Genomic DNA, 24,474 nt, shown 5'->3' with positions numbered 1-24,474 from the left:
TCAGGTGCCTGATGACCTCAGAAGTTAAGTCGCATAGTGCTCAGAGCCATTTGAACCGTAATATCATCAATCTCTGTCAAGATTGCATCTTCTTTGTAGAATTTCAAGGTCAGAGAATAATATGGAGAAAACAAACATGGCTTCCCTGAAGCAAGCGTTTAACTTCGATACAAATGAGCAACCTCTTCTTGAACGAACTCGATGTTTCAACTGCGGTGACGACCTTGTAATCACTAAACAAAACATGAAATGTGGAGGAGAAGTTGCTACGGATATAGACATCGTCTCATGGTCGGTACATACTACTAAAGAAGTCAGCTGAAATTCAGCCCACTGAAGACACAACCATGAATTTTTATCTGAGGAGCTGGGAGGCAAAAGGCAGTGTAAACCTCTTCTAGTAAGGAGAAAGGCTGAAGTACGTGCAATGACAAACTCTCATTGTTGCTAGGCCCTACGTAATCGTCCGAAAGTGAAACACATTTAATAACTTCGAACTTAGAGTCCACGGTACCGCATCGACTGATTGACTACCAACAGTATTTCATTGCTACCATCGCCACTACAATACGTTCTGCAGCTGGATCTAGCGACTTTTGTGGCGCTAGGCTGGATTTCGGCGTTATTTTCACGAATTTTCGAAAATAAAAGTGCCCATTCAGATGAACTAGAACTAACTTTAAACTGTCATAGCTGAAGTTCAATAATTAATCTTGCGCCGTCGTAAGACGTTTCGCAGTCGCGACTGTTTCAAATCCGCTCAATCGGCGCAGCTGTGATGGCGGATCAACACCATGGCGCTAGGAAGAAACGGCCGCTGGATTTGACTGCAAGCCGTGGCAGGACGGCTGCAACAAGGAGAAGGGAGCGGGCCGAATACTTACTACACGTCAGGGCTGGGCGCAGTCTGCTTCAGAGTTAGCTGACTGATCTTTAGCATAAACACAACATGGAGACAGCGAATTTGCCTGTGTGTGTGTAATTCGGCCTGATCAACAGATACTATGTCCGCCATCGGTAGCTGAATGGTCAGCGTGACGGATTGTCAATCCTCTAGGTACGGGTTCGATTCCCGGCTGGGTCGGGGAATTTTCTCCGCCCAGGGACTGGGTGCTGTGCTGTCTTCATCATCATCCTGTCATCCTCATCGACTGCAGGTCGCCGAAGTGGCGTCAAATTCAAAGACCGGCACCCGGCGAACGGTCTGTCCGACGGGGGGCCATAGCCATCCGATTAAAATAAAAAAAGCATACATTATACAGGGTGTTACAAAAAGGTACGGCCAAACTTTCAGGAAACATTCCTCACACACAAATAAAGAAAGATGTTCTGTGGACATGTGTCCGGAAACGTTTAATTTCCGTGTTAGAACTCATTTTAGTTTCGTCAGTATGCACTGTACTTCCTCGATTCACCGCCAGTTGGCCCAATTGAAGGAAGGTGTTGACATGCGACTCATTGCTCTACAGTACTAGCATCAAGCACATCAGTACGTAGCATCAACAGGTTAGTGTTCATCACGAACGTGGTTTTGCAGTCAGTGCAATGTTTACAAATGCGGAGTTGGCAGATGCCCATAGCACGGGGCAATAGCCGTGGCGCGGTACGTTTGTATCGAGACAGATTTCCAGAACGAAGGTGTCCCAACAGGAAGACGTTCGAAGCAATTGATCGGCGTCTTAGGGAGCACGGAACATTCCAGCCTATGACTCGCGACTGGGGAAGACCTAGAACGACGAGGACACCTGCAATGGACGAGGCAATTCTTCGTGCAGTTGACGATAACCCTAATGTCAGCGTCAGAGAAGTTGCTGCTGTACAAGGTAACGTTGACCACGTCACTGTATGGAGAGTGCTACGGGAGAACCAGTTGTTTCCGTACCATGTACAGCGAGCGTGTGTAGGCACTATCAGCAGCTGATTGGCCTCCACGGGTACAGTTCTGCGATGGTTCATCCAACAATGTGTCAATCCTCATTTCAGTGCAAATGTTCTCTTTACGGATGAGGCTTCATTCCAACGTGATCAGATTGTAAATTTTCACAATCAACATGTGTGGGCTGACGAGAATCCGCGCGCAATTGTGCAATCACGTCATCAACACAGATTTTCTGTGAACGTTTGGGCAGGCATTGTTGGTGATGTCTTGATTGGGCCCCATGTTCTTCCACCTACGCTCGATGGAGCACGTTATCATGATTTCATACGGGTTCTCTACCTGTGCTGCTAGAACATGTGCCTTTACAAGTACGACACAACATGTGGTTCATGCACGATGGAGCTCCTGCACATTTCAATCGAAGTGTTCGTACGCTCCTCAACAACAGATTCGGTGACCGATGGATTGGTAGAGGCGGACCAATTCCATGGCCTCCACGCTCTCCTGACCTCAACCCTCTTGACTTTCATTTATGGGGGCATTTGAAAGCTCTTGTCTACGCAACCCCGGTACCAAATGTAGAGACTCTTCGTGCTCGTATTGTGGACGTCTGTGATACAATACGCCATTCTCCAGGGCTGCATCAGCGCATCAGGGATTCCATGCGACGGAGGGTGGATGCATGTATCCTCGCTAACGGAGGACATTTTGAATATTTCCTGTAACAAAGTGTTTGAAGTCACGCTGGTACGTTCTGTTGCTGTGTGTTTCCATTCCATGATTAATGTGATTTGAAGAGAAGTAATAAAATGAGCTCTAACATGGAAAGTAAGCGTTTCCGGACACATGTCCTCATAACATATTTTCTTTCTTTGTGTGTGAGGAATGTTTCCTGAAAGTTTGGCCGTACCTTTTTGTAACACCCTGTATTAACAGAATTCGCTGTTTGATTTGTGTCCGTGTATCTGAGCTTTCAGATGCAACACCCAAGTTCCTCAGTCGCCAGTTCGTTTGGTCTCCTTTCAGTTTGGTGTCATTTGAGTTTTACTCGCGCTTTTTGTAAACAATTCGCTCTTTATTTAACTGTCAGGCTTCACCTGAATTTTGTGGAAGGTTTTATAGCGAAGAGGCAATTTTAATAAACGTTCAGACCGCTTCGGCGTTTCTGCCGGGGGTCTATTTGATATTTTCCTGTGTGAGCAGGTGTTGTTTATCTAGATAATTGTGTCATTCCTTTTAAGATTTTAGTTTAAATGGTTCAAATGGCTCTGAGCACTATCGCACTTAACATCTGAGGTCATCAGCCCGTAGAACTTAGAACTACTTAAACCTAACTAACCTAAGGACATCACACACATCCATGCCCGAGGCAGGATTCGAACCTGCGACCGTAGCGGTTTCGCGGGTTCCAGACTGAAGGGCCTAGAACCGCTCGGCTACACCGGCCGGCGATTTTAGTTTATTTAATTTTAAAATTTTAAGTAGAATTTGCTCCTGGCCCAATTGTTCTCGTGCCTGATGAAAATTACTGACACATTTGTGAGCAAGTTATTACAGAATATTTAACAGTTTCAAGTTTGGTTAAGCTTGTGCTATTGTGTTGATATTCTTTTGCAAATTCCTCGCACAGACAGATTCAACTGCAGCTCTTGTATTGCCCTTCGGAAATTATTTTGCCAAGCTTGAAATGAATTAGTTATCTGTTACTGCCGATTTAATTTTGATTTATTTTAATGTTGAAGCGTCGTTGGTACTTCATGTGTCGTCTGTTGTAAAGGTTTTAAACTATTTGTCCGATATTTTGTTGTTTTGGTAGATTTTTCTGTTTATTTGCTACAAAATGACTTGTTATTTAATGGTGATCTGGTTCTTTTCCTGGCATGTGTAACTGCCTTAAAATTTACTTAAATTTACTGTATGTATAGTCAAATAAATTTTAAAGCTTGTTTAATCAACAAAAATTTTAACACTGGGCAAAAATCACACACAGCTCAACCCAATCGTACCACTCCCTCTAGTGGCACAAACCTGGTATCGAGACCTGTTTCAAGGAGAAGGGGTTTGTGGAACCAAAATGCAAGCAATAATTCACAGTAATGAAGCACTGTTAAATTGCGACATAGACTGAGTGGTTGATTGCCCCCTCGCAGACTGTAGCTTTGCAAAGGAGAGGCGTTCTTCAGGGGATAGAAGGGGTGAGGTCCAGCCTGCGACACATAACCACATAACACGCAATGAGGACTGGGGAGAAGTCTGCAACAATTTACTGCCAACATTTGTTGGTAGTGATAAAGTAACACGGTCACAGGTTGTAATCCAGATGCTACACTTCCTGCAACAGTAGAATACGTACAAAATAACTTGGCCCATAAATGTGCATGTGGCGCGTTAGCGGAGGGAACAACGGTAGTGGAGGGGCCACTTCATAGCAGGGGAGCTGCGGTTCAACGACAGAAGCCCGTTCACAAGCGGAACGTCTACACTACAGTTAACGAGTCTGCAAGCTATCATATTAACAGGTTATGCCACAATGAACAATAATTCGGCACGTAAGTAGCCCGTGGCTAGAGTACTGAGCATGATAATGAGCACACAGACAAATGAGATGGCCGCTTCTGACAGACAAGAACATCGCTCACGAGGTGACAGTACTAAAGTGGCCACCTCTTCGGAATAAAGGGGTAGATTCACTCAGCACTGAGAACAAGAATGCATTTTTGCACTGGAGCCAAATTACACTACTGGCCATTAAATTGGTACACCAAGAAGAAATGCAGATGATAAACGGGTATTCACCGGACAAATATATTATACTAGAACTGACATGTGATTACTGTGATGTCACCGCCAGACACCACACTTGCTAGGTGGTAGCCTTTAAATCGGCCGCGGTCCGTTAGTATACGTCGGACCCGCGTGTCACTACTATCAGTGATTGCAGACCGAGCGCCGCTACACGGTAGGTCTAGAGAGACTTCCTAGCACTCGCCCCAGTTGTTCAACCGACTTTGCTAGAGATGGTTCACTGGCAAAATACGCTCTCATTTGCCGAGACGATAGTTAGCATAGCCTTAAGCTACGTCATTTGCTACGACCTAGCAAGGCGTCATTACCAGTTACTACTGATGCTGTAAAACATGTACCGTCAAGAGCGATGTTCACCATCTATGGATTAAAGTTAAGTATTCCACAGCTACGTCCTTTTTTGCTAGTCTAATTTCCTTGTCCTGTTGCAGACCTCACGCCAGCCTGCGTGAGCTAAAACGCGTGCCTTTCGGCTTCCTCTCAAAACCGGGTTGGCTCTCTTGCCAGTCCACAACAATTACATTTTCACGCAATTTGGGTGCATAGATCCTGAGAAATCAGTACCCAGAACAACCACCTCTGGCCGTAATAACGCCCTTGATACGCCTGGGCATTGAGTCAAACAGAGCTTGGATGGCGTGTACAGGTACAGCTGCCCATTCAGCTTCAACACGATAATACAGTTCATCGCGAGTAGTGACTGGCGTATTGTGACGAGCCAGTTGCTCGGCCACCATTGACCAGACGTTTTCAATTGGTGAGAGATCTGGAGAATGTGCTGGCCAGGGCAGCAGTCGAGCATTTTCTGTATCCAGAAAGGCCCGTACGGGACCTGCAACATGCGGTCGTGCATGATCCTGCTGAAATGTAGGGTTTCGCAAGGATCGAATGAAGGGTAGAGCCACGGGTCGTAACGCATCTGAAATGTAACGTCCACTGTTCAAAGTGCCTTCAATGCGAACAAGAGGTGACCGAGACGTGTAACCAATGGCACCCCATACCATCCCGCCGGGTGATACGACAGTATGGCGATGACGAATACACGCTTCCAATTTGCGTTCACCGCGATGTCGCTAAACACGGATGCGACCATCATGATGCTGTAAACAGAACCTGGATTCATCCGAAAAAATGACGTTTTGCCATTCGTGCACCCAGGTTCGTGTTTGAGTACACCATCGCAGGTGTTCCTGTCTGTGATGCAGCGTCAAGTGTAACCGCAGCCATGGTCTTCGAGCTGATAGTCCATGCTGTTGCAAACGTCGTCGAACTGTTCGTGCAGATGGTTGTTATCTTGCAAACGTCCCCATCTGTTAACTCAGGGATCGAGACGTGGCTGCACGATTCGTTACAGCCATGCGGATAAGATGCCTGTCATTTCGACTGCTAGTGATACGAGGCCGTTGGGATCCAGCACGGTGTTCCGTATTACCCTCCTGAACCCAGCGATTCCATATTCTGCTAACAGTCATTGGATCTGGACCAACGCGAGCAGCAATGTCGCGATACGATAAACCGCAATCGCGATATGCTACAAGCCGACCTTTATCAAAGTCGGAAACGTGATGGTACGCATTTCTCCTTCTTACACGAGGCATCACAACAACGTTTCACCAGGCAACGCCGGTCAACTGCTCTTTGTGTATGAGAAATCGGTTGGAAACTTTCCTCATATCAGCACGTTGTAGGTGTCGCCACCGACGCCAACCTTGTGTGAATGCTCTGAAAAGCTAATTATTTGCGTATCACAGCATCTACGTCTACATCTACATCTACATTTATACTCCACAAGCCACCCAACGGTGTGTGGCGGAGGTCACTTTACGTGCCACTGTCATTACCTCCCTTTTCTGTTCCAGTCGCGTATGGTTCGCGGGAAGAACGACTGTCTGAAAGCCTCTGTGCGCGCTCTAATCTCTCTAATTTTACATTCGTGATCTCCTGTCGGTTAAATTTCGCGCCTGTAGCACGTCATCTTCGTGGTGTAGCAATTTTAATGGCCAGTAGTGTATTTTGTGTGAGCTCTGCCACGAGTTGTTGATAGACTACCACTTCTTTTAACTAATACCGCGCTACAATCGCATATGGGACAGGCCAGAAACATTTGTACCTTTACATAAGAAAGTTGCAGAAGATTGAGCCCCTGAAGCTCTCTGGCTACAAAAAACAGAATTGCACTAAGTTTGGTAATGGATTCGTGTCGAGAAAGGCTAGGTGATCATTTAATGACTTGATATTTAGCCTCTGTATTGATGTCCTACGCCACATAGAGCGTCTGCGTGCAGGTGCCGCAGCAGATGGTGAAAGGCAGCAGACAGTATTGGCCAGCAGCAACCAGCGGCATTCGGGCTGTCCAGAGGATCTGCTGTCGTACTTCAGAGACGATGTCGGCCTGAACGGACACTGGGCCATGAAGCATTTCCGCTGCCCCTTCTGGCTTTCTGGGGCAGTTTCGGCGTCCAGCTGCGATCGCAGGGGGGAGCTCTTCTACTTCGCGCTGCGGCAGCTGGCGGCGCGCTATGACCTGGAGAGGCTCTCCGCAGGGCTGGAGCCAGTCCAGCCCCTCCAGTACCCCACCGTCTACCAGGTGAGGTGCCACGTCTGACGTGTCTACATGTAGTAGCTGCTGTGTGGGTTGAAGATGTGTATGTTAGCCAAAGTGTATAAAAAGACATTCACTAATGCATTTTTCACCATAATGCGGGCATGCATCAAGGATCTATCGTGTCATCACTTATCTCCTCAAACCTTCTCTCCACTTCACCCACCAGTGTCAGATCATGATCAACTCTTAACGATGTTAAAAATCCCACAAGATTCCCACGTTCTTATCGTCTACTCAAGAATTAAAATCTTCCATTCCTGGTAAATATAGCATAAAAGTACCGATCAGTAACTTTCAGGCCGGCCGGGGTGGCCGAGCGGCTCTAGGCGCTACAGTCTGGAACCGCGCGACCGCTACGGTCGCAGGTTCGAATCCTGCTTCGGGCATGGATGTGTGTGATGTCCTTAGGTTAGTTAGGTTTAAGTAGTTCTAAGTTCTAGGGGACTGATGACCTCAGAAGTTAAGTCCCATAGTGCTCAGAGCCATTTAAACCATTTTTAGTAACTTTCAGTCAAACACTAACATCGAACCATTACCTAGTAACCATCATAAAGAAATCAGACGATATAATGAAACTTTATTAAATAATTTTTACTACTTCAGTCTCTTTTCCCTAATATTTATTAGTACGACACGTTTCAGCAGTATGTTGCCATTATAAAAAAAAATGGATCTAAGCACTATGGGACTTAACATCTGAGGTCATCAGTCCCCTAGAACTTAGAACTACTTAAACCTAACTAACCTAAGGACATCACACACATCCATTCCCGAGGCAGAATTCGAATCTGCGACCGTAGCGGTCGCGCGGTTCCAGACTGTATCGCCTAGAACCGCTCGGCCACCCCGGCCGGCTTGCCATTATCAGGTGCGTTAGAGTTACATTAATTTGAATGATGTTGAGAATAACCTGCTGAGAATGCTAGAGAGCTTATGTATCGAAATTTAGCCTTGTACAGAAAGATACATCTATCTTCCTGTGCAGGGTAGAATTTCGTTATATAAGCTCACTGGAACACGCACCAAATAATCCTCATCATACTTCATGTTAATGTAATGTACATGTAACTCTAATGCACCTCATGATAGTAGCAGGCCGACGAAACGCGAAGCGCTATTAAATATTAGTAAAAAGTGACTGAAGCAGCAAAAATTATTTCATAAATTTATAATACAGTCACAGAATTTAGACAATTCCATATATTGTGGACAAATTTAAACTTACACTAGAAAACAACCGCCAAAGCTGGGGGATTGAATCACGTGATCATCTATCACATGAAAAGGACCCAAACGAGCTCCATTCCCACCTGAGGAAATTTCGCAATGATCTCTATTCCTCAAATTATATCAGCTTCCCATATCCAGTTAATCTCCCAATGTTTATCCTGCCATAAAGTTCCAGTAACTGTAACATCTCCAGCGGGCCTATATTCCTCAAAGACAAATTCCAACACCCCATCATATTCCCCGTCTTTGAGAACCGTGGCCTGGTGCCACATTTGTAACAGTACGTCCTACCTTCCCTCGACCTCCACACCCACCACAAGCTTCCACAGACCAATGTTAATTACGCCCTCTCCTAATTTGCGAAATCAGACCTGAGATATATCAACTATCTCAGCTGTAGTCTACCTTACCAAAATGAAGACTACATTCGAGACTTCTCTGCCTAGTGTGAAATCCTGTACTCAGCAGCTGCATCCCACCAGTCAATTCTTTTCCACATATGAGAGGCAGACATAAAGCTTTCACTACCACCTCGCGATAATAAAGTTAAAAAATAAATTTTTGTATATTTGCTGGTTCGCCTATATGTTTTCAGTCCTGGTACTCACTGAAATTCACGCGCCGCATTACCGTAGCACTCCGCCAGAGGAGGCAAAACCGAATCGCGAAGGCCGTTGGTAAAGTCGCGTATCGTGTGGTAATATTGCGTTTGCGCATTTGAAGGGTAGCACCACTGCAAACAATCCATTCTTAGTTGGTGGAGCTGTATGGCAACAATGCACCGTGACAAGAGACGGTGGTGAGGTGGAACGCACAATTACAGTGTGCTCACACAGGTCTCAGTGACGAAGAACGACGCGGCAGACCATTTCTCTGTGAAAAACCACCAATAAGAAGTGGATGCTGTCGTGCTCGAAGAGTGGCGTACCACAATCGGGACTGTAGTGGAAAGAGCGAAAATCAGTTATTGATAAGTTTCCAACCTCTTACATGACATTTGGAACACGGCAAACGTCGCTGCCCCTTGAGTTCCACTCCACACAACGCCCCAGTTCGTACTGCAAACGGATTAGCCACATGTGCTGCTTCTTTCGGCTATCAAGCTACCCTCGCCCCTTGTGGTGTCAACGCCAGACACCACACTTGCTAGGTGGTCGCCTTTAAATCGGCCGCGGTCCGTTAGTATACGTCGGACCCGCGTGTCGCCACTATCAGTGATTGCAGACCGAGCGCCGCCACACGGCAGGTCTTAGAGAGACTTTCTAGCACTCCCCCAGTTGTACAACCGACTTTGCAAGCGATGGTTCACTGACAAAATACGCTCTCATTTGCCGAGACGATAGTTAGCATAGCCTTCAGCTACGTCATTTGCTACGACCTAGCAAGGCGCCATGTTCAGTTACTATTGATATTGTGAATAATGTACAGTCAAGACCGACGTTCACCATTTATGGATTAAAGTTAAGTATTCCACCAGCTACGTCCGTTTTTCTAAATTCTAATTTCCTTGTCCTGTTCCAGACCTCACGCCAGCCTGCGTGAGCTGAAACGCGTGCCTTTCGGACTCCTCTAATAACACGGTGTTGGCTCTCCTGCCAACCCGCAACACCCCTTACAGTGTATTTTCTGGAGAGGCACCAAGTTGCTTCTTCCTCTTCCTCGGATGATGAAACCAGTGTTTGGCATGTATTTCCAGAAAGACGACAAGTTGACTTTTGAAGTGAAACGTATTCTGAACAGCCAAAAAGTAGCTTCTACGTCCATGGTGTCCACTAGGTCACCCGCCGCTGGCAAGAAAGTGTCGCACTGAAGGGTGAAAACGTACACAAGGATCTATACTATCACCAAATGTTATGGTCGCAGTTTTTTTTTTTTTTGCTATAATAAAACTTTAGGACTCGCACATATTCCGAATTATTTTTCGTGTCATATTGTCCCCACTATCAGCGGTCTACCGGTAGCGGCTTTGACTGGTAATCAAAACCTCCTGAGTTCCGTCTTTGAACCCAGCCATTGCTTAAGTTTTGAATGAAAGTCATCTCTAATGCCGACCGAAAGCTCCCAGTACAAGGAGTCATTCTCAATTTTCCAGCAGCCTTGTCAAATGGGGCAGAGCAACGAACTGAGTTACACCGCAACTCTTGCCCTTGGACTAGGAAATTGCCCTAAAAAGCGTAAGACTCAGCAATGGCCAACGGTATGAGAAAGCATAAGGCAGTGGAAAACACTGCATATTTTTTTGGATCGTCATTTGGTGCGTCCTGCCACGACTTCTATGCCTTTGGCAACTTCTTCATTCCGGAGTAGCGCTCACTACTAATGTCCTCAATTATTTGTTAAATATATTCCAATCTTGGCCTTCTCCTATGGTTTTTACCCTCTACAGCCCTCTCTACCACCATGGAAGTCATTCTCTCATGTCTTAACTCATATCCCATAGTCTTGCCCCTTCTTCTTGTCAATGTTTTTCACATATCTCTATCCACGCCGATTCTGCGGAGGATTTCCACATTCCTTATCAGTCCACTTAACTTTCACCGTCCTTCTGTCGCACCACATCTCACATTCGGCAATCTCTTCTTCTTCGCCCAAAATACATGATTCACTCCCATACGATGCTGTCCTCCAGAAGTACATTCTAACAAATTTCTTCCTCAAATTAAGACCAATGTTTGGACTAGTAGACTTCTTTCGTCCAGGAATGCCCTCTTTGCCTCTGTTAATCTGCTTTCTTATGTCCTCTTTTCTTTGTTCAACGTGGGTCATTTCGCTTCCCAGGTATTAGAAAGCTTTCACTTCGCCTACTTCGTGATCACCAATTCTGAAGTTTCTCGCACAAATGGGTGGATGATGTTTGTCGGAAGTCCGATGCTAGGTCTTCAGTCTTCTAAAGATCTCTTAAACTCTGACTGTAATACTGGATCACCTAGGTCATCCACATCGACTTCCCTATCCGCTCTCTCCTCTACGTTTAATAATGTGATTCCCCTTGCACTCTTAATGTTGATCCCTTTACTTTTTTTTTTAATTTCACCGAAAGTTTTTTTTTTACTTCTGTACATGCTGAATCTATCCTTCCGACGACCACTTCTATTTCTTCAAATTTTCCAGCGTCCGTTTCACCTTGGCTGCCCTGCACTCCCTATTTATTTTATGCTTAAGTGGCATGCATTGCCGGCCGCGGTGGCTATGCGGTTCTAGGCGCTGCAGTCCGGAACCGCGGGACTGCTACGGTCGCAGGTTCGAATCCTGCCTCGGGCATGGATGTGTGTGATGTCCTTAGGATAGTTAGGTATAAGTAGTTCTAAGTTCTAGGGGACTGATGACCTAAGATGTTAAATCCCATAGTGCTCAGAGCCATTTGAATCATTTGACATGCATTGCTGTATTCCCGTCGTTTCCTGAGCGTTTTAGTGTTTCCTTCCTCGTCGATCAACTGAAGTATCTCTTCTGTTAGCCAAGGGATCTTCGCCATTCCCGTCCTTGCACCTACATCTGTCTACCAACTTCTGTGACTGCTTTTTTTGGAGCTGTCCAATCCTCTTCAGTTGAACTGTCGCGGTGTAATCATTATCGCAGTTACTGCAGTATTATTCAAATTCAAACGTACTTCAATATCTCACTTCTTTCCACGTCGATTCTTCCTGACTATTCTTTTGAACTCTACTCTTTATCATTGCTAAATTGTGATCTGAGTTTATAGCGGCTCCTAGGTTGGTTGGTTGGTTGGTTTGGGGAAGGAGACCAGACAGCGAGGTCATCGGTCTCATCGGATTAGGGAAGGACGGGGAAGGAAGTCGGCCGTGCCCTTTGAAAGGAACCATCCCGGCATTTGCCTGGAGCGATTTAGGGAAATCACGGAAAACCTAAATCAGGATGGCTGGACGCGGGATTGAATCGTCGTCCTCCCGAATGCGAGTCCAGTGTCTAACCACTGCGCCACCTCGCTCGGTATATAGCGGCTCCTAGGTACATCTTTCAATCCAGTATCTAATTTTGGGATCTATGTCTGACCATAGGTAATCTAGCTGGAATCTTCTCTGTATCCCCCTCCTGAAATTTTTGAGCAGAGTATTAGCTATTATCATCCGAAATTTATTGCAGAGCTCAATTAATCTTTCTCCTCTCTCATTCCTACTGCCAAGTCCATATTCTCTCGTAACCCTGTCTTATATTCCTTACCCTACAACCGCGTTCCAATCCGCTATACCAATTTCTGCTACTGTAATTATTGGCCCATATTCATTTGATCAGAAATCATTTCACTTCACTGATTCCTACTACGCCTAGATTGACACTTTGAATTCGAATTTTCAGATTTCATAGCTTCCATACCACGTTCAAACTTCTGACATTTCAATCTCCATCTAGTAGAATGTTATCCTTTCTTTCGTCATTCAAGCTTTTTCTCATGGTCACCTCCCCCATGGCATGACTTCCCTTCGGGAGATCGGGGGTAGGGGGACTAATCTAGAATCTTTTGTCGATGGGGAGATCAGTGCGACATTTTTTTTTTTTTTACAGGCCAAATGATTCGTGAGGTAACGATCACTTTGGGTTTAGGGAAGATGAAGGCACCAGAGTGACAGTTCTGACGTTGCGCTTGATAATGGAAATAAGACCTAAGAAAGATCAAGATACGTTTATAAGATTAGTCGACCTAGAAGAAGCATTCGACAATGTAATATGGTGCAGTATGTTTGAAACTGTGAGAAAAATAGGTTTAAGCCAAGGGAAAAAAAAAATGTTCAAATGTGTGTGTAATCTTATAGGACTTAACTTCGAAGGTCATCAGTCCCTAAGCTTACACACTACTTAACCTAAATGGTCCTAAGGACAAACACACACACCCATGCCCGAGGGAGGACTCGAACCTCCGCCAAGGGAAAGATGGATAACATACAATATGCTTAAGAACCAAGAGACAGTTACAGCATTGGAAGACCAAAAACGAATTGCACGCATTAATAAGGATGTAAGACAGAGATGCAGTCTTTCCCTTCTACTGTTCAATCTAATCAACGAAGCAGTACTTAAAGAAGTAAAATAACAATAAAATGGGATTAATTGAGAATGAGGGGATATCAGTTATATCATTATATGATTCGATGATGGCATTGCTATCCTCAGTGGAAATGAGGAAGAATTAAAGGATCTGTTGAAGGGAATGAACAGTCTAATGAGTACAGAACATGGATTTAAAGTAAACAGAAGAAAGAGGAAATAACAGGTAACAGCGGAAGTTATATTGTGGCCACGTTGTAGACGACGAAAACGAATTCTGCTAACTTGGAAGCAAAATAACATACGCTCCTGGAAATTGAAATAAGAACACCGTGAATTCATTGTCCCAGGAAGGGGAAACTTTATTGACACATTCCTGGGGTCAGATACATCACATGATCACACTGACAGAACCACAGGCACGCAGACACAGGCAACAGAGCATGCACAATGTCGGCACTAGTACAGTGTATATCCACCTTTCGCAGCAATGCAGGCTGCTATTCTCCCATGGAGACGATCGTAGAGATGCTGGATGTAGTCCTGTGGAACGGCTTGCCATGCCATTTCCACCTGGCGCCTCAGTTGGACCAGCGTTCGTGCTGGACGTGCAGACCGCGTGAGACGACGCTTCATCCAGTCCCAAACATGCTCAATGGGGGACAGATCCGGAGATCTTGCTGGCCAGGGTAGTTGACTTACACTTTCTAGAGCACGTTGGGTGGCACGGGATACATGCGGACGTGCATTGTCCTGTTGGAACAGCAAGTTCCCTTGCCGGTCTAGGAATGGTAGAACGATGGGTTCGATGACGGTTTGGATGTACCGTGCACTATTCAGTGTCCCCTCGACGATCACCAGTGGTGTACGGCCAGTGTAGGAGATCGCTCCCCACACCATGATGCCGGGTGTTGGCCCTGTGTGCCTCGGTCGTATGCAGTCCTGATTGTGGCGCTCACCTGCACGGCGCCAAACACGCATACGACCATCATTGGCACCAAGGCAGAAGCGACTCTCATCGCTGAAGACGACACGTCTCCATTCGTCCCTCCATTCACGCCTGTCGCGACACCACTGGAGGCGGGCTGCACGATGTTGGGGCGTGAGCGGAAGACGGCCTAACGGTGTGCGGGACCGTAGCCCAGCTTCATGGAGACGGTTGCGAATGGTCCTCGCCGATACCCCAGGAGCAACAGTGTCCCTAATTTGCTGGGAAGTGGCGGTGCGGTCCCCTACGGCACTGCGTAGGATCCTACGGTCTTGGCGTGCATCCGTGCGTCGCTGCGGTCCGGTCCCAGGTCGACGGGCACGTGCACCTTCCGCCGACCACTGGCGACAACATCGATGTACTGTGGAGACCTCACGCCCCACGTGTTGAGCAATTCGACGGTACGTCCACCCGGCCTCCCGCATGCCCACTATACGCCCTCGCTCAAAGTCCGTCAACTGCACATACGGTTCACGTCCACGCTGTCGCGGCATGCTACCAGTGTTAAAGACTGCGATGGAGCTCCGTATGCCACGGCAAACTGGCTGACACTGACGGCGGCGGTGCACAAATGCTGCGCAGCTAGCGCCATTCGACGGCCAACACCGCGGTTCCTGGTGTGTCCGCTGTGCCGTTCGTGTGATCATTGCTTGTACAGCCCTCTCGCAGTGTCCGGAGCAAGTATGGTGGGTCTGACACACCGGTGTCAATGTGTTCTTTTTTCCATTTCCAGGAGTGTATGACGGACGAAGCCAGAAGGACATCAAATGCAGACTAACATAGGCAAAGAGGGCTTTTCTAGCTAAAATGATTCTGGTATTAAATGTAGGGTTTATTTGAGAAAAAAGTGCTGGCAATGTGCGTTGGGAGCGCTACATTGTACGGTAGCGAATCATGGATTGTCGGAAAACAGGAACAGAAGAGAACTGAAACATCTGAGATGTTGTGCTATGGAAGTATGTTGAAAATTAGATAAACTGATAAGGTATGGGGAAGTCCTCTGCAGAATAGGCGAAGGTAAGAAAATAGGAAAAACATTTACAAGAAGAAGGGACAGGATGGTAGGACATATGTAAAATGAATAAATAAACAAAATAAATAAAGTACCTTAAGATCCCACCAACCCAAGAAAATTATGATCGACTGTGCTAAAGAAGCTGCGTTCTGTAGCAAGTGAGTGATATGAGCTTCAATGGCAGGAACTCCCAACTGAGGGACATCATCAAGTGATCACTGACATGTAAAGCACAGAGATTATAGCGGTAACATCAAGCGAGAGATTCTTATTAACGTAAACAAAACTTTCTTATTTAAACACTGTACTCCCTGAAATTTTCTAGCATCTCCTGTATTTTGTCGTATATTATTTTAAATGACTACTTCATTTTGCAGTAAAGGGCTCATTACCCTGTGTTAGCCACATACAAACAACTTCTGATAAAGTCTCAGCAGACGATTTCTATATTTCAGGAAACGTATCACTCAGGTGAGAGAGTTCCCAGTGAATTAAGGTGTGCTCCAGAAGGCGAAGTGTTCCTACCGGACAACCCTCACGTATGGGCGCTCAAGATATTCGAGGAGAGAATATGTGACGCTATTGATGTCGGATACGCAGTTGATGTACGTACCAAGAAAAGGTGACATTTTTATTTTATAATGTTTCTACACAATTACGCGGCGTTGCAAGGCAATCCAAATCTCCTGTCGAACAGAAAAAGAAGTAAATCTATCTGTAACTTAGAAATCTAGTAATTTTAGTTACATGTTTTTAAAAGAATAACAGCTATAACACTCCTTTCATCCTGATCGGTCCAACCACCAAACGTAAATGCGATGTCTGTCCACAGGGTCAGGCAGTTAAGGTGAACTATCATCCAAATACGTTCAGAACGATTAAGTACGTCAATGGGTGGAGGAATTCAACGACATAACGTGTGTGGAACTTCATTAAATACGAGGTGCATTCAAGTTCTAAGGCCTCCGATTTTTTTTCTCTGGTCTGGAAAGAAATAGAAACACGCGCATTGTTTTAAAATGAGGCTGCATTCGTTGTCAATACGTCCCAGAGATGGCAGCACCGTACGGCAGATGGAATTTTACCGCCAGCGGCGAGAATGAGAACTGTTTTAAATACTTAAAATGGCGACGTTTTTCTTACTTGAACAGCGTGCAATCATTCGTTTTCTGAATTTGCGTGGTGTGAAACCTATTGAAATTCATCGACAGTTGAAGGAGACATGTGGTGATGGAGTTATGGATGTGTCGAAAGTGTGTTCGAGGGTGCGACAGTTTAATGAAAGCAGAACATCATGTGGCAACAAACCGAAACAACCTTGGGCTCGCACAAGCCGGTCTGACGACATGATCGAGAAAGTGGAGAGAATTGTTTTGGGGGATCGCCGAATGACTGTTGAACAGATCGCCTCCAGAGTTGGCATTTCTGTGGGTTCTGTGCACACAATCCTGCATGACGACCTGAAAATGCGAAAAGTGTCATCCAGGTGGGTGCCACAAATGCTGACAGACGACCACATGGCTGCCCGTGTGGCATGTTGCCAAGCAATGTTGACGCGCAACGACAGCATGAATGGGACTTTCTTTTCGTCGGTTGTGACAATGGATGAACGTGGATGCCATTTTTCAATCCAGAAACAAAGCGCCAGTCAGCTCAATGGAAGCACACAGATTCACCGCCACCAAAAAAATTTCGGGTAACCGCCAGTGCCGAAAAAATGATGGTGTCCATGTTCTAGGACAGCGAGGGCGTAATCCTTACCCATTGCGTTCCAAAGGCACTACGGTAACAGGTGCATCGTACGAAAATGTTTTGAAGAACAAATTCCTTTCTGCACTGCAACAAAAACGTCTGGGAAGGGCTGCGCGTGTGCTGTTTCACCAAGACAATGCACCCGCACATCGAGCTAACGTTACGTAAGAGTTTCTTCGTGACAACAACTTTGAAGTAATTCCTCATGCTCCCTACTCACCTGACCTGGCTCCTAGTGACTTTTGGCTTTTCCAACAATGAAAGACACTCTCCGTGGCCGCACATTCACCAGCCGTGCTGCTATTGCCTCAGCGATTTTCCAGTGGTCAAAACAGACTCCTAAAGAAGCCTTCGCCGCTGCCATGGAATCATGGCGTCAGCGTTGTGAAAAATGTGTACGTCTGCAGGACGATTACGTCGAGAAGTAACGCCAGTTTCATCGATTTCGGGTGAGTAGTTAATTAGAAAAAAAAATCGGAGGCCTTAGAACTTGAATGCACCTCGTAGTAAGAATATTATTAATAGACATTAGGTCGTGATCTACCCGTGACTGTAACTTCTATGTTAGTAATACATTAATTAATAATATTCTGTTTTCATTCACAATATTTTTGTTTTCCAATGACTGTCCAACGTATTTCTGAGCTACAGCTCCGTTTTCAAGGACAGTATACAGTGTACGTAAAGGGCATTACATCTCGCAGTAACAGAACGACTCAGTTATTGGATTTAAGGAGGAAACTGCATCAGGAGGGATTAATTTCCAATACATTACCTGCGTATCGCCACACAGAATTAGTCTTTGGCATTGGTGAAAAATTTGCACATTTGCGCTAACATTTTGAACGATGCAGCATTTTCATGACAGTACTACCTGACTCAAATGACACATATTTCACGTACGTCAGTGATGTCATAAAGTACTGAATTTTGTATTGCTCCTGATCGTACAGATTGACGAAATGAAATAAATAAATTATTTATAAGGATCACAGTTAACAGTTTTTGTTTTACATTCTTACATATTCAAGACGAAATTTTACATGCTTATTGAAATACAGGGTGACTTAAAGTGCTGGTTACAATTTTCTGCTTCTTTTCCCAAGCATGTTATTTATACTTGTTGAGATTGTAGCCTAATACTATCATCAGTTTATTTTAGTTTATGTATTTTAGTCTATGTATACAACAAAAGAAACAACCTACAGCCATGTGGCAGCGAGTTCTATATGAGGATTAGTGGGAGGGTAGGAGGGGCCTGAAGAGAGAGAAAGAGAGAGAGAGAGAGAGAGAGAGAGAGTGGAACGAGATGGAGATGGGGCAAGGACGACGGATTTGTGTAGATTACTTCTTGTGAGGCTGTTGTATTAAGAGACAGTCATCACTGAATAAAGAAAGCAATCTGTTGTATTCGACGTCTATCTGTTCATTCTGCGTGTCAGTAGGTAGGAAAATCCGTTGTCTGTGATTTCTGGTGTCTACGAGTAGGATGTAGAGTTTCATGCCTGAGGGCTGTCTGTGGCAGATTGTGAGAATCTTTTTGGAGTTTAGTCGGCTTTGTTTGCTGTCATAGAGATGAGTTGCCTTTGCGAATTTGTGATGTACATATAAAATGCAGAACTGGCATGTATCCATTATATGTGACAGCCGACGCAGACTATGATCGTACATGATTGTTTTATTCAATGACTAGGTTAGATTAATTTGATCATGAGATTGATCTAAGAAGAGTGTGTATAATAATTAGCAGGAGCATTATGGTAAAAACGTCATAAGAAATTGCGTTGATTCACGTTATCTGAGAACCATGTGAAAAAAAACATACTTCTCTCCTTGCAATTAATAAGAGGGGCAAATAAAATTTATAGCCATGAAAGGCATCATCACTTAGCGTACAAACATGACAAAATTATAATAAACAGTGCTTAGAGCTGCAGCACAAACAGCTGAGGCGACTTGGCTACTAGATGTCGAGGTGCAGCTGACCGAAAGCATTATTTACAATGGAGTGTTACGAGGTCAGAGATTGACGTTTAACATTTTATATGAAACAAAATAGGATGAGTTAAAAAGAAAGCTAGAGTTTAAATATTTGTTCACAGTAAAATAATAGTTAAAATTATAAATGATAATTTTTGTTGGCTGTAACGTATACAGTCACACAATGAAGTTAATTGAAGCAGACAGGAAAGGAGCCACAGGCACGACGGACTAGCGAAAACAGCCAAACAACCGTAGGTGGCGCAAGGTCATGGAAAGAAAAGTACAGTACAGAGAGTAAAACTACTGTACAGAGAGGCGGATTTGTGTCGAGGTCCGGTGAGCCGGCCAGTCTGTGGATGGTTTTTAGGCGGTTTTCCATCTGCCTCGGCAAAGCGGGCTGGTTCCCCTTATTCCGCCTCAGCTACAATATGTCGGCGTTTGCTGCGCAAACAAGTTCTCCACGTACGCGTACACCACCATTACTCTACCACGCAAACATAGGGGTTACACTCGTCTGGTGCGAGACGTACCCGGAGGGTGGGGGGGGGGGAGACTCGAACTCGGGACCTTTTCTTTCAGGAGGTTCGCAGGAGAGCTTCTGTTAAGTTTGGAAGGTAGGAGACGAGATACTGGCAGAAGTAAAGCTGTGAGTACCGGGCGTGAGTCGTGCTTCGGTAGCTCAGATGGTAGAGCACTTGCCCGCGAAAGGCAAAGGTCCCGAGTTCGAGTCTCGGTCGGACACACAGTTTTAATCTGCCAGGAAGTTTCATTTTAACTTTTACCGGATTCCTGATATTCACAGTACACTCGTGAAATGGTCATACGGGAAAATCCCTGCTTCATCGTTTTCTCGGTGATTATGTGTCCCATCGCTCGTGAGCCGACTAGAACACCACGTTCAAACTCACTTAAATTTTGATAACCTGCCATTGCAGCAGCAGAAACCGAACTAACGACTGCGCCAGACACTTGTCGTCTTATATAGGCGTTGCCGACCGCAGTTCCGTGTTCTTCTTGTTTGGACATCTCTGTATTTGAACACGCATGTCTATGCCAGTTTCTTTGGCGCTTCAGTGCACAACACGCCGTATATATCGAAAAAAGAGGCGTCCGCTGCTATTATTGATACTGTTGTTATCGTAATACTTTTACTGATATGCACACAACTTCTTAGTTCAACCTGATGACGAGCGTAATTATCAAATAAATTAAATATCTGCCAGTCAGAGTGGCCGAACGGTTCTAGGCACTACAGTCTGGAACCACCCGACCGCTACGGTCGCAGGTTCGCATCCTGCCTCGGGCATGGATGTGTGTGCTGTCCTTAGGTTAGTTAGGTTTAAGTAGTTCTAAGTTCTAGGGGACTGATGACCTCAGAAGTTACGTCCCATAGTGCTCAGAGCCATTTGAACCATTTTTGAAACCAAATATCTGAGATCATAGACTATCTTGCTTCTCACATATTGTTAAACAATCGATCGCTGTTATGTTCAAGGTGACCATGTCACCCATCAATCAATGTGTTAATAATAAGTATAGCAAATTAGGAAAAATTACTGACTTTCAGAATCGAAGACCAGTTTTGGAAGCACCACAAAACTTCCTTTAAAATAAAACACTTTAGCATCGTTTCACTGTAATTTTATATTTCGTATGAATTACAATTAGTCTATTTTGTTAGATGGCAGAATGAAAGGTGGAAGCAATAGTCGACTCAGATATTGCTGCTACCACATTAATATACATTATGATTACTGTAACATACAAAGGATAAACTCTGTTTAAAAACTAATGTAAATTAAAGTAGTGCAGCTTAATTCTACTACCTTGGTTTTGTGACATGACGTCTCTTAAGGTGGTAGAGAGAGGCATTCGTATAAACAGATTTATAAGCGGCGCCACAAGGTGGTCAGTGGGATTTGATGTTGAGGTAGGTCATTGGACCTCTCCGTAATTTTGTGATTGCCTACTCAAGTTAGGACTGCATCACTGTAAAAACATGGCCGAGGTCTGTTGATTGTGACTTTGTGCGAGAGGTGTGTTTCTACACCTACATATATACTCCACTAGCCACCAAGCGGTGTGTGGCGGAGGGCACAATTCGCGCCAAAGTCATATTCCCTCTCCCCTCTGTTCCACTCGCAGATCGCGCGAGGGAAATACGACTGTCTGAACGCCTCAGTACGAGCTCTAATTTCCCTTATCTGTGAATGGTGATCATTACGCGCTTTGAAATTTGGTGGTAATGATATATGCTCTACATCCTCGGCGAAGATCGAACTTCGGAATTTAGTGAGGAGCCCCTTCCGTTTAGCGCGTCGTCTATCTGCAAGTGTGTCCCACTTCAAACTTTCTATGAGATTTGTAACGCTCTCGCGATGGCTAAATGAACCAGCCATGAATCTTGCCGCTCTTCTTTGGACCTTCTCAAATTCTTGAATGAGACCCAAATGGTAAGAGTCCCATACAGACGAACTAACGTATTGCAAGCAATTTCCTTTGTTGGAAGACTGCATCGATTCAGAATTCTACCAATAAACCGCAACCTAGAGTTCGCCTTGCCCGTTACTTGTGTAATATGATCTTTCCATTTGAGATCATTTAGAATAGTCACACCCAGATACTTGACGGATGTTGCCGCTTCCAAAGACTGGGCATTTATTTTTTACTCGTACATTAATGGGGATTTTCGCCTTGTTATACGCAGTAGGTTACACTTACTAATATTGAGAGATAACTGCCAGTCATTACACCACGCATTTACACTACTAGCCATTAAAATTGCTACACCAAGAAGAAATGCAGATGATAAACGAGCATTCATTAGACAAATATATTATACTAGAACTGACATGTAATTACATTTTCACGCAATTTGGGTGCATAGATCCTGAGAAATCAGTACCCAGAACAACCACCTCTGGCCGTAATAATGGCCTTGACACGCCTAGGCATTGAGCCAAACAGAGCTTGGATGGCGTGTACAGGTACAGCTGCCCATGCAGCTTCTACACGATACCACAGTTCATCAAGAGTAGTGACTGGCGTATTGTGACGAGCCAGTTGCTCTGCCACCATTGACCAGACGTTTCCAATTAGTGAGAGATCTGGAGAATGTGCTGGCCAGGGCAGCGTTTTGCCATTCGTGCACCCAGGTTCGTCGTTGAGTACATCATCGCAGGCGCTCCTGTCTGTGATGCAGCGTCAAGGGTAACCGCAGCCATGGTCTCCGAGCTGATAGTCCATGCTCCTGCAAACGTCGTCGAACTGTTCGTGCACGTGGTTGTTGTCCCCATCTGGTGACTCAGGGACCGAGACGTGGCTGCACGATCCGTTACAGCCATGCGGATAAGATGCCTGTGATACAAGGCCGCTGGGATCCAGCACGACGTTCCGTAATACCCTCCTGAACCCACTGATTCCATATTCTGCTAACAGTCATTGGATCTCGACCAACACGAGCAGCAATGTCACGATACGATAAACCGCAATCGCGATAGGCTACAATCCGAACTTTATCAAAGTCGGAAACGTGATGGTACGCATTTCTCCTCCTTACACGGTGCATCACAACAACGTTTCACCAGACAACGCCGGTCAACTGCTGTTTGTGTATGAGAAATCGGTTGGAAACTTTCCTCATGTCAGCACGTTGTAGGTATCGCCACCGGCGCCAACCTTGTGTGAATGCTCTGAAAAGCTAAACATTTGCATATCACAGCATCTTCTTCGTGTCGGTTAAATTTCGCGTCTGTAGCACGTCATATTCGTGGTGTAGCAATTTTAATGGCCAGTAGTGTATTTTCTGCAAATCCTCATTGACTTGTTCACAACTCTCGTGTGATACTACTTTACTGTAGACTACAGAATCATCGGCAAACAGTCTAATGCCGCTGTCAGTACCATCAACCAGATCGTTTATGTAAATTGTAAAAAGCAGCCGACCTATGACGGTGCCCTTGGGCACACCTGATGATACGCATGTTTCTGTTGAAGTCTCCTCATTTAGGACGATATACAGCTCTATGTCTGTTTAAAAACTTTCTGTCCAACCGCATATGTCATCGGACAGACCGTAAGCGCGCACTTTTTGGAGCAAGCGACAGTGCGGAACTGAGTCGAACGCTTTTCGAAAGTCGAGGAATATGGCATCAACGTGGGAGCCGGTATCTAGAGCCTGTTGTATATCATACACAAAGAGGGCCATCTGTGTCTCGCATGACCGCTGTTTCCTAAAACCGTGCTGGTTTCTGCAGATGAGCTTCTCATAGTCTAGAAAGGTCATTATGTCTGAACACAAAATATGATCCATGATTCTACAACAAATAGATGTCAGTGAAATAAATGTTATTTATGGAGACATGTTTTTACCTTGTTACATGGAACACAGTGACAGCACTAGCGGATCCTGCGGCCAGATGTTATGAAATCCGGAAGTTGGATTTGTGGCGTAATTTATGAGGGCTCAGAATCCTTTTAATGACCTCATGTTTTGAGACAAATATTAACACTTGCTTCCGCTTCCTGTCGGTTATCGTATTTTTACTACAATGGTTCTTACACCATTTTACCTGGTTTCGAGAGGCATACCTTTCCTTGAAGACACGTTAGTCAGTCTGTATTGATACACAAATCAACTGGGCAACTTCATTCGCAATGTGCTCATGGGCACTTCTATACACTATAGCATCTTCTTGCCATTCCATTGTATCTGTTTCCATGCAACCATTTGGTACACACACGTGACTTCATTGCCTTGACTTATATCTCCAGTGGAATGTATCTTGACCATTTGGTACCAGTCCGATACAATCTATAGCGGTCCAAAGAAACTGTTATGCTTTTCTAAGGGAGTGAGCAATATTTTCTCCGCAATTACGACTTGTCCTGCAGTGTAAAGAAAATTTCAACGACCTTGTTCAAAAGTCCATAAATATCATGCGTAATCCGGGACTTGTGTATAATGGCCACTTTCAGACTTGAACAGAGTGAAACACTCTTACTGGTTGTGTAACTCGATGGCTCCTTCTGTTTCTGGATCTGGTCGCGTGCAGATGTGTTTGTGTGATGTCCTATGTGGGCCCATACATCGCAGAAAATTGACTGGAGTGAACTGCATCCTGCAGAGGGTAAAAGATGGCACTCATTCCTGATTGCTGCTGGAAGAAGTTTGCTGTTCACCTGTGCTGGCTAATGATTATCAACCAAACGCA

At 45.1% G+C, this 24,474-nt stretch overlaps 1 protein-coding gene across 1 annotated transcript in view; it reads left to right on the top strand.

Annotated features, from left to right (window-relative positions):
* LOC126161610 (allergen Cr-PI-like) overlaps nt 1-24,474 on the top strand; it is a 158,677-nt gene that overhangs the window by 55,403 nt on the left and 78,800 nt on the right. The window contains exons 5-6 of the mRNA XM_049917564.1: nt 6,970-7,271; nt 15,982-16,131. Of these exons, the coding sequence (XP_049773521.1) occupies nt 6,970-7,271; nt 15,982-16,131 (452 nt within the window). The remainder of the gene's footprint in view (nt 1-6,969; nt 7,272-15,981; nt 16,132-24,474) is intronic.

The sequence above is a fragment of the Schistocerca cancellata genome, chromosome 2 (assembly GCF_023864275.1).
Source record: "Schistocerca cancellata isolate TAMUIC-IGC-003103 chromosome 2, iqSchCanc2.1, whole genome shotgun sequence".
NCBI classification, from domain to species: Eukaryota; Metazoa; Arthropoda; class Insecta; order Orthoptera; family Acrididae; genus Schistocerca; species Schistocerca cancellata.
Note: the sequence above shows the minus strand (reverse complement) of the source record. Positions and strands in the feature narration are given on the sequence as shown.